This window comes from Thrips palmi, unplaced genomic scaffold (assembly GCF_012932325.1).
Source record: "Thrips palmi isolate BJ-2018 unplaced genomic scaffold, TpBJ-2018v1 HiC_scaffold_15, whole genome shotgun sequence".
NCBI classification, from domain to species: Eukaryota; Metazoa; Arthropoda; class Insecta; order Thysanoptera; family Thripidae; genus Thrips; species Thrips palmi.
The window spans coordinates 1,228,083-1,244,052 of NW_023144624.1; the positions used below are offsets into that span (position 1 = coordinate 1,228,083).

Genomic DNA, 15,970 nt, shown 5'->3' on the forward strand with positions numbered 1-15,970 from the left:
TTGGTACGAGAGCGCGAACGCTTAAAACAACTTTGACTGACGCTCTTGCTTAGAAAGAAAGTAAGAACGTGAAACATAGTTGAAGCTGACCATTGACTAGAAAAAATACTATTCATGAAAAGGTGGATATTAAATACGAGATTCCTGTGTCATTAGCATACTTTATTTGGTTATTTTGCCAAAATCAAGTTAATCAAGTTCATTGTACCTCGAAATTTGCCATACCATTTTGTTCAGCCCCGCCCCTCCATTCCTCCACGTCTCCCCTCCCCCTCTCCTCTCAAGCAGAAGTGCACCTTAGGGTTAGACACGGTAAGCACAGCTACATAAAAATTTATTTTTCCGTTATCTCAACGCTTATTTGAGTTCTCGGTGTCTTCCCTGTATGTGGCAAGCTACTTGGATCCCTTGATGTGTGCCTGATTCAGCTATCAAGCAGAGCCTCCTGACTTTCTGCCATCGGGAATTTCCCCAACCCCGCTTTGCTGCTGGTCATAGTCTCATTATTGAGGTGTATCTAATTTTCTGTTGAAAGTGATTGCCACATACCGGAGCATGACTTTCTCGTTCCTTTGATTCTTTCGACCCTGTTTTGTGATTCGGCAAGATCTTTTCTATGCATAATTATTCTTTGATGTACATGTCTCTACTGAAAATGATGAAACAGCGTTTTAAGTTGTGATATTTTTGATTTTAGCTTCACGTTGTGAAGTTTGGTGTGTACCAGTGAAAAATCAAACATCAGCAAAATGGCAGAAAAACCCGATCCTGAACTTGATGAGCTGCTGGACTGTAAGTGTGGCCTTTATTTTTGGAAAATATTGCCTTTACATTAAAATTTTAAATATACCTTCTATTTTCCTGAACTTACAGCTGCCGCCAAGGATTTTAAGAAACCTGAGGAGCCTTCCACATCAAATTTCGATCCAAGTCAGTTTCTGAATGCTGATGGATCCATTAATATGGAAAAATGGAAGAGTTTTCAACAAGAGCAAGAAAAAGTAACAGAAGCATTATACAAGCAGGCACAGGAGGAATTTGAATCTTCTGATCTTGCTAAAGAACTGACTCAACAGCTCCAGGATGGTCTAGCTGCTGGCAAGTGAAGTCTTGGCTCCTTCTAATTTTTTCGACCTTGAGTGCCTGTTAAGCCTGTGTTTCAATGACCATTGACCTTGCAGCTGCTCAGGAACAGGGTCTTACACCAGAAGATATTTCCAATCGGTTGAAAAATTTGAAACTTTTCTCTGGACAAGCACCACCTGCTGGCGATGATTCAAAAGAGAAAGAGTTCTCCGATGCCATCATGGGAGCAATGCAGAGCCTCAAGGAAAACCTCAGTGAAGCATTCCCAGCTGCGGTAAGAATCTATAATCAAAACCTATTGACATTATCTATGACTTCCTTCATTACAATTCTCTTTGCCAAGTACCTGTCAACAATATGAACTGCAAACAAGCGTGGGATCATGTAAAAATTTGTCTGATACCTTAAATCTCTTCTTCATGCCATTTATTTTCTAATTTGCTTGGAGTGACTTTGTTTCAAATTCGCAACAGAGGGATGGTGAGGAAGGCGATGGTGACGATGCTTCAGGGAATGACATGGAAAACTTAACAAATGTGATGCAACAGATGATGCTTGCATTGCTCTCTAAAGAAATGTTACTACCTTCCTTCAAAGAGATGTCTGAGAAAGTAAGTATAATTTTATTCAATTATTGATAAAATTTTGCTTCTCTCTAGCTGAGCCTCCCAGACTGTGATGCTGAACTCAGAGAATTCTCTCTGGTCATGCGAAATGTCATGAAATCTCTTCTGTCTAAAGAAATGATGCTCCCATCATTCAAAGAATTAGCAGAGAAGGTAATGTGTGGTGTCTAAAGTAACTCTGACTGTTTAGTTTGAAATTAATGTGCCTTGTGCTTGCGCATCAAACTAACAAACTGTTTTTAAAACATAAGGATCTAACTTTTAAAAAAGAATAAAAAAAAATTCAGTGTGTTGTCTTTTTAATAACTTAGCTTAATACTCTCACAGTTTTCTCATTGGCATAATGTCATACAATATGAAGTAGTTAGGCAAGTAAAGATCACCACACTTCATCTTCTTTCTCATTAGAACCAAAATTCAAAATGAAGTGACATTTAGTAACATTTAGTGACCTTGTTTGGTTTGTGTTTGTGTTTTCTGAGTTTTTAAGTTCAATGTCCATACCTGTGCATGATACTTTTGTTTACATTACCGAGTTTTGATAAACACTAGTGTTTTGAACTCATGAACCTATTATTACTCTTATCTGTAACATTTAAAGTTCCATTGAAAATATATGAAAATATTTGTTTTAGTACCCAGCCTGGTTAGAAGAAAACAAATCAAAACTGAGTGAAGAGGATTTGAAGCGGTACACTGCTCAGCTTGAGGTTGTGCAAAAAATCGTTGCAGAACTTGAAAAAGAAGGTGAAGGAGACAAGGAGCATCTAGATCACATGATTGAGCTAATGGGAAAGGTAGGCCTCGGTTTGAAACAATTTGCTCTCAGCCACTCTTCAAGCTCATTAAATCTTTTGGACTTATTCATGTTTGCTTTGTCCTTACTTCAGGCTCAGGAGTTGGGACAGCCACCTCAGGAACTCACTGCACAACTTGGTAATGCTATTGATGATTCTAAAATTGATGCGATGCTGAAGGACAGTGGAGCTGATCAGTGCAACATCATGTAAGCAGACATTTTACAATAATTCATGATGTGAAAACATTAAGGTAGTGAGCTGGGGACTTTAACATCAAAAATCTCTTGTGTTTTCATTTATCTGTTTGTTGTTGTTATTCATTTTCTAATTCAGTTTCATTGAACATAGATTGTCAAATCTCTGTGTTATCTTTTAATGGTAGCTGTTCTAGTTTAGTTCATTTATGTTTGTTGTTTTGTTTGTTTCCTGTCTTTCTTGTTTTTCTCGTTATTGGGAATCCTACCACCCAGCACATAAGAGAGTGGAGTACTGAGTATATCCAACACCTTCTCAACCACCTCACTAGCCCTTTTCATAAGAGCTTCCATTGTCCTCTGAGTCATCTGTGATCATTTTTTACTGCATATGTTGTGTACTGAATTTTCCATGGCCTAAGGTACATTTTTATCTTTGATATTTCTTTATGAATTGCTAAAATCTTAGATTGTATCTCTGCCGACTTTTAAAATGAGGGTTTTGTCATCTACTGAATTCATTCAGTTATTGTGGGTGTTGAGTCTTCAACATTATTTGATGTTACTGCAAACAAGATCTTATTTATCAATAGACATGATGTATCTTATCATCTTCATCCAATGTTGTATAATATATGTGATGATTTCATCAAAATTTACAATTTAATTCAGTGCTCAATGACTTTGGTTTTAAATAGTGCTCTCTGTTATTGTTTCATTTCAAATGTGCTTCAATGGTTCTTTGTTTATACATTGAAGTGGGTGGACGTCTAATATATTCTACAATTTTCATTGTCAATATGGTCGGTTGTTTTATCTTTTGTAAAAGAATTTATCTTATTGGTAATTCTTTCTCTGGCACTTATGTGTGTGTGGCTATTTTTGTTGGAAGCACAGAATTAAGACTTATAAAGTGTGGTGCTGTGTGGGTGTTTAAATCAGCTGTGCTTGGATTGGAAAAACTTTCTTTGTCAGCAATAAAAGTATAATTTTGCATGACTCATGTTTATTTTTCAAACCAGTCTTCTAACCTGAGAACCATTCTCTACATTTTTTTCTATTTTAGAAAATTAAAACGGAGTAAAAGATGAGAGGAGGTTAAATTAATACAATATTCATCAGATGCTGTGTTTCAACGTCTGAAATTTAGTGATAAGGAAGTGGAGTAGTAATGAATAATCGTCTATGACTTATAATTGACAAAACTATCATTGCTAGTGAAGGACTATTTCATCTCAAATTCACTAAAATAGAAGTAGACTACATAAAGCTGAGGCCATGTGTTCACATGTTTATTCTTTAACAATTCAATGGACGACAAAAAAGATGACATTATCATATTTTAGAACACTACTTGAAACAAAAACACCAGAATAATAATAACACTCGATATGCATTGGTGACGTCAGTGAAGGTGGCCGGTCAACCCCTCATCCACCATAGCAGTATGGAGAGGCCATTGGTAGGAGCAGATGCATTGCTACCCCTCTATGGAGAGACTGTGCCTCCATTCATTTGTTTGGCTCTCCATATTGCAACCTAGCAGTCACTGTGTTACAATCTAAAGTCCCAAAATAACAAATTTTCGTTCCTGGGTATGGATTTGAGTGATAATTTGCTCATGCCTATTAACGCAGGTGGTCAGTATGGCCGTCAGTAAATTACCCCTCCTCCTCCCCCCCCCCCTCCCCGTCCGCTCTTTTCTCCATCCACAAGCGTATGTAGTTGAGATTAACAGAAGTTTTTGTGAGATCAGCATAAATTTGGGGTGTGTTTTGACGATCCGCAACGATGGCCACCCTCACTGACGTCGTGGGGACCGTGGCGCGCCTGCCCACTCGTTGAGCGCTTCGGACTCCAGCCAGTGGGTCCACCGCAGAGGCCACGGCACGGCGCTGCGGCCATGGCCGCGCGCCCTGGTGGCCCTAGTGGCCCTAGAGGCACTGCAGGCCCAAGTGCTGCGGGGGACCCACGATGCCCAAGCGCTGCTGGAGATACAGGGGCAGGGGAGCGCGGTTAAACTGAGTCGGTGTTCGGGGAAGTCCCAGGGTGTGCCGGGATGGAGGCATGCGTAGGGACAGAAGCGTGGAGCGGTGCGCGCCGACCCGTGGTGTCGGAGCCCGCGCGGCCCTGCAGCAGACTGGTAGACTGGTGTTGATGCCCCCGTGCGCCTTCTCGACGGGGTGGTCCAGCAGCAAGCTCCAAGCGTTGCCGTTGCGGACGGCAGCCAACGGCAGGGCAGCGCGGAGGGAGGCTGGGAGGGGGCTCGTCTCGGACATCGCTTAGTGCGGGCTGCGCTCAGCAGGTCGACGGTAGGTCCTCAACTGCAATCAAACAAGTTGTTGGTCTTTCCACAGGCTGGTTCATAGCGAGAGGTCCCGTCTGTCTCTCTCGCACCCTTTGTGTATGAGTGCGGGAGAGAGACGTCATAGCAGGGCAGCCGTGCACACTGGCACACTCACTCACCCAGCGGCGCAGGAACAGGCGGTTGGCCACGGCGTTGTACGGGTCGGCCTCCTCGTCGCTGTCCGCCCTGTCCAGGTCGCCGCCGTCGCCGCGCAGCATCCTCGCGGGTGGCGCCAGCGACCTGCCCCAGAGGGGCGCGCGGGAGCTAACTGCGGGGGCAGCACCACCGTAAACAAGTCAGAAATCGGCTGCAGCGGCGATCAACATGAGTTGGTGGTTGTGAAGATTCGAACCTGGAGTCTGCCGGAGGATGATGAGGGTGGCGTCGTTGGCGTCGCCGGCGTGCAGGCCGGGCGCGCCCAGAGGCACGCCCAACCCCAAGGGCACGCCGCGCGCGCCGTCCAGCTCCACGGCGGGCACGGTGGCCTTGTCCTCCGCCTCCGCCTGCATCCCGGCCTGCATCCCCGCGTCGGCGTCGCGGTCCGCCTGGCCCTCCGCCTGGCCCCGCTGGTCGCGCGGCATGGCCAGCGGCAGAGGCGCCACCAGCGCGCCGCCGCCGCGCTTGCCGTAGCCGCCGAAGCAGGAGTGGCCGTACGCCGAGCAGCCCCCTGCAACACGCCCAGCCCGGGACGACGCCGGCGGTAAGGCAGCGGCGCGGTCTGGGGTACGATTCATCGCCCCGTCTCTCTCGCACTCGCGGGGCGTTCCTCAATGGTGGGGGAGAGACAGAGCGACGAAACTGGGTGGACGGGGCAGGGCAGGGTGGATCCGAGTGGTGAGTTGAGGCCCCAAAAGGGCATACAGGACATGAGCCCCGTCCCGTTTGAGCCCCGATGGTCTGAGCCCCGACCTGAGCCCCAACCTGAGCCCGGGTTGAGCCCCGACTTGAGCCCCGACCCAAGCCCCAATTTCTAGAGCCCGGATTGAGCCCCGACCTGAGCCCCGTTTGAGCCCCATTTGAGCCCCATTTGAGCCCCACTTGAGCCCCATAGCAATAAATTATGCAAAAATGCGTGATTTCAGGTCGCGGGGCTCAAATGGGGCTCAAGTGGGGTTCAAATGGGGCTCAAACGGGGCTCAGGTCGGGGCTCAATCCGGGCTCTGGAAATTGGGGCTTGGGTCGGGGCTCAAGTCGGGGCTCAACCCGGGCTCAGGTTGGGGCTCAAGTCGGGGCTCAGACCATCGGGGCTCAAACGGGACGGGGCTCATGTCCTGTATGCCCCCAAAAGGGGGCCTAGCATCGGGGACCAGGGACCACTGTCACGGTGTGCGGTTCGCCCAGATTCAGACAAACGAACAAACCGGATAAGAGATGAAAGAGCATGCTTTAGTCCTTCCCCCGTTTTCACGCCGCACGCCGCGAAAAAGACACAAGGGATGAGTAAAAGAAACCTCCCAGCCACGAACCCAGGGAAATCATTCGTCACCGGTTTCCTACCAGGGCCGCCCGGGCATGCCGGACTCGAAACGCTTGCGTTCGTGCACCTGCGGACATACACTTGACAAAATACAAAATAATAGGAGTGGAACAAAAACACTGGCAGCTCTACTTCCTGTCCATCATCGCAGTCAAGCCCGAAAGAAGCGGAACGGGGCGGGCCGGCGCGTTCACTACACTGATTCAGTCGGGGAAGGGGCCTCCGCCATGCTTCATGCTTCCCGTGCTGTGATTTATACAGAGAGCCGCCGCCCCGCCGCGCTGCGCTCTGCAAGCTAGCTGGCATGCCGTGAGATGGGCAAGGGCGAGGCAGGCGAGGCAGGCGAGGCAAGGGCAGACGCATGCAGTGCGGGCGAAACGAGTTTGGACTGACTGTTCAGAGTAGATTTATTTAATAAGGACAGGCCCTTACAGTGACCCCTTTCGATTTCCGCGGTTGATGGCTTGGCAGATTGCTTACCTAAGTAGATGTCCAAAAATAAAATATTAGGTCGCTCGAAGCCTTCTTGGCTGAGTTATAGCTAACTTTGTTTTTATTTCTTAAAAAAGCTGGGTATTTTGGGTATTTTTTATACGAGACGTACTTTTTAAGCCAGGTGGATGAAAATTGGCTCTGTTGTGCAAAATTAAATAAGGAACACGATGGTGCCCTCAGAATTGATCTACGACCAATACTTGCGGAGATATCGGCCTCCAAAGTTGAAAAAAAGGGCCAAAATGTACGAAAATACCCAAATCTTGGGATTTTGGAAACTATTGGACCCATTGACACGACTCAACGCTCATGTTGTAGAAAAAAAGCCACGGAATCCAATGAGCTCCCGCGCAGGTCCGTGAGACTAACCGTTCAGGAGATACGCGGCTCTAAAGTTAGCCATTTTTCATAGGGTGCCGAAAACGTTGTTTTTGCACCTTTTCAGACTGTTGAGCCTTCAGCGACACGTATCCTGCCTGCCTTCGCTGAGAGCTCGGCTCAGGGGAAGGCGATACTGTGGCGAAACGCAGCCCACTGGCAGATTAAAGAAGAGGCTCTCAGAAGAGGTGCTCAGGAAGAAAAACACCGCTGAGGGAGCCACCATCCACGCAGTGCATTAGCCCGTCCCGATTGAGCCCCGATGACCTGAGAGCCCGGGTCAGAGCCCCGGCCGAGCCCGACTGAGTCCCGATGGCCCCAGACCTGACCTGAGCCCCATTAGACCCCATTTGAGCGCCGCGCCAAAAAAAATGTTGCAATTTGACGCAAAATCTTCACAAAAACTGTTCAAAACGGAAGTTTTTTTTTGGCGTGGAGCTTAAGTAGGGCTCGCTCAAACCGGGCCCAAGCCGGGGCTCTGACCATCGGGGCTCGAGTCAGGTTCGGCCTGGGCTCTGGCCCGAGGGGTCCACCACTCAGCTCAGGAGTGTACACAGGATGTGATTACCTACAAAAATACTTAACAAACTCTATTATTTTAGCCAGCCAAGAGCATGTGTGGCCTATTTTCATAGGAGCCCCCCCCCCCCAGAATCCGATAAAAACAGCGAAAATAGCAGGTTTTGGCGTGTAATTACTAATGATTACTGGAAGAAGTGTACACACGATTACCAGAGTGTTTGACCCCTCGCTCTGGCCGGGGCGGGCGGGGGCTTACTGCGACGAAGTGCCGGCCCATAGGCCCTGACCCTACTCAGTCCCGCCCCTGACCCGCCCGGTCGCCCCATAGGAATCCGGCTAAGCCTTGGCTAAGCCCCAGCAGAGTCCGTCCGAGTCAGGCCAAGCTGTAGGAGTGGTCTGGCCCGATTGAGCCGCGATGACCTACCCCAGACTCCGATGAAGTCCTGGCCTATAGGCCCCGATCCGACCACCCGACTCGGCTCCGACCCGGCTCAGACTCTGTCCAGACCTGGCCGACACCCGGTCGTCCTATCCGGCTAGTCTTGCACTGTGGGAAAAAATCACAGTAAATCCTGTAGTGATTAGTACAGCGGTCACTGTAGTTCAGAGTACAGGATTTACTGTACTTTTGTAACAGGATCTACTGTAGTTTCTACGGGATTTACTGTACCACAGGAGTGGAGTACGGAATATCCTGTACCAGGTACAGTAGATACTGTAGCCAGGCACGGTAAATCCTGTGTTCTGAACTACAGTAAATCCCGGCAAAAAAATTAACGGGATTCACTGTGGTTTTTTCGCACAGTGTGGCTAAGCCCCGGCACTGTCCGACCGAGTCCGGCCAAGTGAGGTCACGGTGTAGGAGGGCACCACACGAAGAGTGGTCTCCCTACACCGTGAGTCCGGACTGGGGCGGGTTCCGCCGGACCACTCTAACAGCGTGGCCTGACCCGGCCGGACTCTGCCGGGGCTTAGCCGGATTCCTCTAGACCGACCGGCCCGACCGGGTCAGGGCCTGTGGGCGGAGACTTCGTCGGTGTCAAGGTCGAGCCCAGGCCAAGCCCGACTCGAGCCCCGACTAGCCCCGTTGGTCAGAGCCCCGACCTGGGCCCGGTTTGAGCCACACGCTAAAAAAAAATTCCAATGCTGACGCATTGCACGGTGTACCGGTTGTGGAAATCAATTTGAAGTCTGTCGTCTAAACGTTAATTACGTTAATGTTACCGTTATTTACGTAACTTTGAAACCTACCGGTATTTTTATATCCCCAAACCTGATTCAGTTAACACAGTGACCATCTCAGTCCATCTCGCGATTTAAAGTGCTCATGTTCGTCAAACGAAAATCACCCAAGTTCCGAAACCACCACTCCCGAGTTTATAAAGTTTGTCAAACCAACCGTGGTGCTGGTTACAGAATTGAGGAAAACATCACAAGAGAACCGCAATCTTTTAAAGCAAGCCTAACAATCCAACCTCAGCAACGATGGAGGGGCAGTTTCAATGCGCGACTACTCGTTTTTTCAGCCTCGCGGTTTTCGAAAGGGCGCAGACGCCGAGAAAATTGTTGCCAACCCCCGAAAATTAATTTATTGCGTCTTTTCTGCTACGAACTTTTTATTCACAGACTTCAAAGATGTTCCAATGTCGTGACACCGTGCAATGCGTTAGCATTGGCATTTTCGAATTTCACGGCGTTTTGATTTCTTTTTTATCAGCGACTTTAAATTTTGACAGTTGGTACGATGGCACGGTGTCGTTGCCATGGAGACTTTTTTTTCATGTTTTAACCATTTTCTCTGAACACAGACGATTTTTCGTCACTTTGATGAGGCAGGAGGTTTAGTTTTGAGGAGTGGCACTATTTCTCTTTGAAACGTTTCTGGAAAATGTGGACGGATAAGGGTGCTTGATTGTTTCAAATTTATGTTTTAGTCGTTTACGTTAAATTCTCACGATAAATTTTCGAAATTTTCAGGAATTTTTATTTGATTATAATAACAAGTAATTTGGCGGGAACCATTTTTCGATTTGCGTCGGCGGAAGGAAAAGAATCTGGGCCGTCAAAAACAATAGGGGTCCTCCTTAACCCCTAAAAAATCCGTCTTTGAACTGTTTTTTTTTGTCAAATTGCAACATTTTTTTGGCGCGGGGCTTAAATGGGGTCTAATGGGGCTCAGGTCAGGTCTGGGGCCATCGGGACTCAGTCGGGCTCGGCCGGGGCTCTGACCCGGGCTCTCAGGTCATCGGGGCTCAATCGGGACGGGCTAATGCACTGCGTGGATGGTGGCTCCCTCAGCGGTGTTTTTCTTCCTGAGCACCTCTTCTGAGAGCCTCTTCTTTAATCTGCCAGTGGGCTGCGTTTCGCCACAGTATCGCCTTCCCCTGAGCCGAGCTCTCAGCGAAGGCAGGCAGGATACGTGTCGCTGAAGGCTCAACAGTCTGAAAAGGTGCAAAAACAACGTTTTCGGCACCCTATGAAAAATGGCTAACTTTAGAGCCGCGTATCTCCTGAACGGTTAGTCTCACGGACCTGCGCGGGAGCTCATTGGATTCCGTGGCTTTTTTTCTACAACATGAGCGTTGAGTCGTGTCAATGGGTCCAATAGTTTCCAAAATCCCAAGATTTGGGTATTTTCGTACATTTTGGCCCTTTTTTTCAACTTTGGAGGCCGATATCTCCGCAAGTATTGGTCGTAGATCAATTCTGAGGGCACCATCGTGTTCCTTATTTAATTTTGCACAACAGAGCCAATTTTCATCCACCTGGCTTAAAAAGTACGTCTCGTATAAAAAATACCCAAAATACCCAGCTTTTTTAAGAAATAAAAACAAAGTTAGCTATAACTCAGCCAAGAAGGCTTCGAGCGACCTAATATTTTATTTTTGGACATCTACTTAGGTAAGCAATCTGCCAAGCCATCAACCGCGGAAATCGAAAGGGGTCACTGTAAGGGCCTGTCCTTATTAAATAAATCTACTCTCAAGGCCATGCGTGGGAGCACGTTCAACGTTCAACACAGCTTCGGCTGGATCTGGTCAATTTCAATGGAAATGTTTCTCCTGTCGGGAGGCGAGGGCTGCAAGACGGAGAAACAAAGAAAGTCTTCATGCGGGTGAAAATAAAAATACAGACGCCGCGGCGCTGGTGGGATTCGAACCCGCCAGCAACCGAGTGCAGCCCAAACTGTGTGAAAGTGAAACACGTGCCGATTTGAGGGTGAGTACTCACTTCTCGTTCCCTTTAGTTTTCTCTCGAATGGAGACCTAAGCTGTCGAAAAAAGAAGTCTTCACTGTCTGTAAAACAAACAAGTTGCAAACAAGTTTAAAATAAGCGGGAAAGGTTCTGTTGCACACGCAGGTTAGAAAGCTCACACTTGAGGGACATAAACACTTTGTTTGCAGCCATGGACTGTTTTTTATTAGAAGCCTTCTCTATAAGCCGCTACTATCACACAGATCCCCGTTGTGGGTCCGACAGGCAAACCAGTCTCCCAGACTCCCCTACTTAGTTTGGTGCGGGACCAAGTAGCCAGCACTTTAAACTTCAGTTTGAAATAAGTTCAGGTAAGGTGATGTTTATTTAGCTCACGCTTTGGTCTTCTAAGTCTACAACTATTCGCTACTGCTGCCACTACCGTACAAGGAGGGCCACCGGACAGGGCGCCTTTGCCGCCTCGCTCACCTCGCTCACCTCCTGAAACAGAAAAACACGCAGGCAGAGTCACTACACTGGCAGTGTCCTGGAAAATGGAAAAAGAGGCACGAGTTGCTCTGTTCACACTGTCAGAGATATCAAGGCAACCCATGCGACGGTCGCGCGGGTTACGGGTTGTTGCAGGTTGGCACCACTGCCACGATGGCGGGGCTGCGTTGCCCAGCGGGGCGCTTTGCCGGCTTTCCCCGCCGCGCCACTGCAATACTTTGCCTGTCCTTGGCTCGGCGGGATCGCTGTCTTTCGTCGCTCTTCCACCGAGACCGGGCCGAACATCAGTCAAAAGCAACTAGCATCCCCGCAGGGCCCCCTCAGGCTGTCGCGGATCGCTGAAATGTGGACGCCCTCGCCCCCAACCCCCGCCCCCAACGAGCCCCAGGGCGTCAGCAGCTCGGCCGGCATTCCTGTGCCTCGTCAGACCCGTCCCGACTTCCGGGCACTCCCAGGCACTCCCAGGCACTGCGAGTCAATCGGGTGGGCAGGACCTACCATAGGTGGAGGGGCGTGGGGTGGGGAGTCGGCACGAGCTGGCGGTGGCGCACTGGCAGGGCGGGCTGGACGCTCGCCTGACATGCCTGCGGGCCCTGCGGGCTGATGCCGAACATGGCTATGGTCGCTCCGACTCGCTCGCACTCGTGGGGACTGCCGTAGGGGCGAGAGAGAGAGACAGCGACGAGGCAGTGATCGGAAACAAGCAACTGCTGCAGACATGCCTACGCAAACCGCGCGTCGCCCGGCCGCAACGCATGGACCCCGCCAGCCCCGCCAGCCCCGTGCGCGGCCTGCCAGCCTGACATTGTCCTGCCGCCCCCCGCCGCTCCGTCAGCCGCACACACCACCGCGGCAGGGCGGCCCGCTAAACTGCTCGAAAAAATTAGAGTTTACGTGTCGAGGGTGCGGGTGGCGTCGCGGTGGCGTCGCGGTGGCGGTCTCCCCCGAGTGGCATCGCTCCTCATCAGGGCTGCCTAAAGCGGGCGCTAACTGGCACTTTTTCCTGCACACTGCCGCGCCCGTGACCCATGACCTCGGGGCGTCTCTGGCCGGGCGTGCGTGGTGGGCCGCGGTGGGCCGCGGTGGGCCGTGGTGGGCCAAGGGGGCGGGTCTTGGGGCGGGCCGCGCGCACGCCCTGCCCCCACCTGCTCGGCCCGCGCCCAGGAATTAAAACTCCAAACGCAGCCGTGCGGAGGGACCGGTTGGCACCGAGCGCAAGCCGAGCGCAAGCCGAGCGCAAGCCGAGCGCAAGCCGAGCGCAAGCCGAGCGCAAGCCGAGCGCAAGCCGAGCGCAAGCCGAGCGCAAGCCGAGCGCAAGCCGAGCGCAAGCCGAGCGCAAGCCGAGCGCAAGCCGAGCGCAAGCCGAGCGCAAGCCGAGCGCAAGCCGAGCGCAAGCCGAGCGCAAGCCGAGCGCAAGCCGAGCGCAAGCCGAGCGCAAGCCGAGCGCAAGCCGAGCGCAAGCCGAGCGCAAGCCGAGCGCAAGCCGAGCGCAAGCCGAGCGCAAGCCGAGCGCAAGCCGACCAGCGCAAGCCGAGCGCAAGCCGAGCGCAAGCCGAGCGCAAGCCGAGCGCAAGCCGAGCGCAAGCCGAGCGCAAGCCGAGCGCAAGCCGAGCGCAAGCCGAGCGCAAGCCGAGCGCAAGCCGAGCGCAAGCCGAGCGCAAGCCGAGCGCAAGCCGAGCGCAAGCCGAGCGCAAGCAGTCCTCGGAGTTGAGCAAAACAAAAAGCCGTCTCCGTCGCGAGCGCCTGTCAATGCGAGGCCAGGCCGCCACGCCGTACAGCCGTGCCGCCGGGTTGCCCGAATCCGCCCCTGCTGGTATTCCGCCAGTGGAGGCGGAATGAAGGACTCAAACAGAGCGACGCCAATCCGACTTCGGTCGCCAAAGGCAGAGTCGCGCCACGGGCCACTCCTTCACTCCCGAACGCTCTTCGAAAATCTCGGCTCACCGGAAGTTCGCCTTCGCTCTCTGGCCGTATTCACGACTTTGCTGGTGGACCAAAGAACTGCGTTCTGAATTTCCCGGCACTTTTTTTAGAGAAAGAACACCCGGAACACGTTGGGGGTACTATAGCTCCCTGGAGCCGCGGCGCGGCGGCGCGTACCACGGCAGTCCTCAGCTATCCGGGCCAGCGAAAGCCACGCACGGCCTCGCCCCGCCCCCCGCCCCACCCCGCCCGGGACTCCTTGTCACGCCGTCCACATCAGCCGCGGCTTCCGGGACTTCCCCAGGAGGTCAGCCGGCCTCGGCCCACCGCGGTGCACCGCGGCCTCAAGAGCCAACAGGGAGGCTATCTCCGCGGCGCAGGGGCGGGCCGGCGGGCACGCGGGGCCGCTAAAGCGAGGATTGCGTCTTTATGTGGACGTTTATGTCAGCGAGGAGGCACCGCGGTGCGGCGTGGCAGGGCGTGGCAGGGGCATGGCGCAGCGGTGTGTGCACAACTGGCGGCCGCGGCGCGCGCCACGGAGACTTGTTGCGACGCGGCGCACAACGGGAGCTCCATTTCGCACAATGCTTCGACGCTCTGTCTGTCTCGCTCCCACGCGGGGCGGAAGCAGTGTGACGAAAGCACCATTCCAAATATGCAAGAGGGAACGTTCGCTGCTCAAAACACGGCCGACAGTGGCGGCCGCCTGAATGGGTCTTCGCCGTCCATCCGCGTGGCGTGCCAAATCCGAGGGGAGGACGCGGCAAACGACACCTGAGCGTGCCGCGTCGTGTCGTGCGCACAACTGAAAAGAAAATTAAAAAAAAATTGTGATGTCGCGTTGCGCGTCCAGGAATTTTATATTCCAGGACTTAATTATGTCGACGGTAATAAACATGATGAGGCGAGTGGTCCCGGAGGGCCGGCCGTCACTCAGGGAGTCGGACCCACGGCCAAGCCAGCCAAGCCCTCGGCGCGGCCAAGGGCACCTGCACCAGAAAAACTACCAAACAACTATGAAAACGCAGAAAGCACGTCGTCAACGCGCGGACGGACGGACAACGCGCGCGGCTTGCGGCCTAGCACATTTGGCACCACACCGCCATCGCTGTGTGGCCGGCGAGAGCCGAGGGCGGTCACGAGTGTGGCCACATTTGCCTAGTAATGAAAGGCGGTGCAAGTGCTCGGGGCGGGGCGGGGGCGGGGCGGGGGCGGCTCGGCTCGGCGGCCCGCGCGGGTAGGCACTTGGACTGCGTAATGCCGCGACGCCACAACGCCGCCCTTCTCGCCGCTCGCGCGGGGATTCCATGCATTCCAAACAGAAAACGCTGCGGCGGGGATCGAACCCCCGCCGTGCTTTCATGACGGCTCCGGTTACGCGGTGCGCGACTGCCCCTAACAGTGGTGGTGCTGTGCTGGGCGCACCGCACCCACCTTTGGCGGTTTTTCGGTTCCCCGGTCGTGATTCCAAGTACTGCGCTTTCGGCATTCGGTTTCCAGCACGCTGGGCTGGATCCACATGGAGGCTCGTCGCTGCCTCTCTCGCACACCCGGAAAACGCTCACTTTGAGTTCTTTGAACGAATGATAAATGATTACCGCGTGTGCCGCCTTTCAATTTGGAGTAGGTTCTTTGACTCGCTTTGACTTAACGGAAACCTGTTCCTGGGCTCATGCCATGAGTGCAAGAGAGACAGAGCGACGACGGCGATGTGCGGTGTCAGTCGGCGGGGCACCGCACCGTGGCCCCGCAAGGGGTGCAGGCCGTCGCGCTGGAGACGCGCCCGAGGCGCACCCCGCGGCAGCCCACCGCCCTCGTCTTCGTCTTGCTCCTCCTCCCGACCCTAAGGACGCGGGCCGGCCGAGGGCCGAGGCGGACTCACGTTTTGCTGCGGCCGCGTTGACGGTCACCGCCCACAGCATCCCCAAGAGCACGAGCGACGTCGCGGTCCTCATGGTGCTCGTCGGCCCCCGCTGGGCGCTGCGCTGCTGGGTGCGCTGCTGGTTGGCGTGGCGGCGCGTGGCTCCTGCAGCACCTTCACTCCGCGCCGACCGATGCGCCCTCTCACTGCACTGCTGCACTCGGTGGGCTCGGCGCGGACTTGGCCCTGTGTCCGCGGGCTGGGCTCGGTCCCAGGCTGTGCTGTGTCGCGGGGCGGCGGGGCGGCTGTCGGGCTGCCGGGCTGCCGGGGTAGCGGCTGGGCCTCGGGCTGGGGTTGAAATGGTCGAGGCGGCGCGGCCCGCGCGCTTATCATCCCCCCAGAAGCAACAGGCTCCCGTAGGGCAGCGGGGCGGGGGAGGGCAGCGGAGCGGCGTCCCGGCGCACCGTCCCGCGCCGTCCCGCGCCGTCCCGGCGGGTGGTGCGGGTCGCACGGGGCGCGCCACGGCGGAAGGGCGGAATCAAAGTTGAATCACTT

The 15,970-nt window shown here is 53.0% G+C and overlaps 2 protein-coding genes across 5 annotated transcripts; one reads left to right on the forward strand and one right to left on the reverse strand.

The window, feature by feature from the left end:
* The first annotated feature begins 225 nt into the window (after positions 1–225).
* On the forward strand, positions 226–3,705 carry LOC117640988 (peroxisomal biogenesis factor 19). 4 transcript variants are annotated; one of them, XM_034378069.1, is made up of 7 exons: positions 226–312; positions 698–792; positions 874–1,098; positions 1,182–1,360; positions 1,746–1,865; positions 2,348–2,509; positions 2,603–3,705. In XM_034378069.1, the coding sequence occupies exons 2-7, from the start codon at positions 750–752 to the stop codon at positions 2,720–2,722; spliced, it is 849 nt and encodes a 282-aa protein (XP_034233960.1). In that variant the 5' UTR covers positions 226–312; positions 698–749; the 3' UTR covers positions 2,723–3,705. The 4 variants fall into 4 exon arrangements, with proteins under 4 accessions (XP_034233960.1, XP_034233957.1, XP_034233959.1 ...); XM_034378066.1 differs by lacking the exon at positions 1,746–1,865 and adding an exon at positions 1,560–1,697 and having other exon boundaries at positions 227–312; XM_034378068.1 differs by lacking the exons at positions 226–312; positions 1,746–1,865 and adding exons at positions 357–511; positions 1,560–1,697.
* LOC117641031 lies at positions 3,696–15,755 on the reverse strand. Its single transcript, XM_034378125.1, has 6 exons — positions 15,437–15,755; positions 11,611–11,622; positions 11,157–11,222; positions 5,406–5,720; positions 5,173–5,321; positions 3,696–5,030 (listed from the first exon to the last, which is right to left on the reverse strand). The coding sequence occupies exons 1-6, from the start codon at positions 15,507–15,509 to the stop codon at positions 4,989–4,991; spliced, it is 657 nt and encodes a 218-aa protein (XP_034234016.1). The 5' UTR covers positions 15,510–15,755; the 3' UTR covers positions 3,696–4,988.
* Between the last annotated feature and the right edge of the window lie 215 nt (positions 15,756–15,970).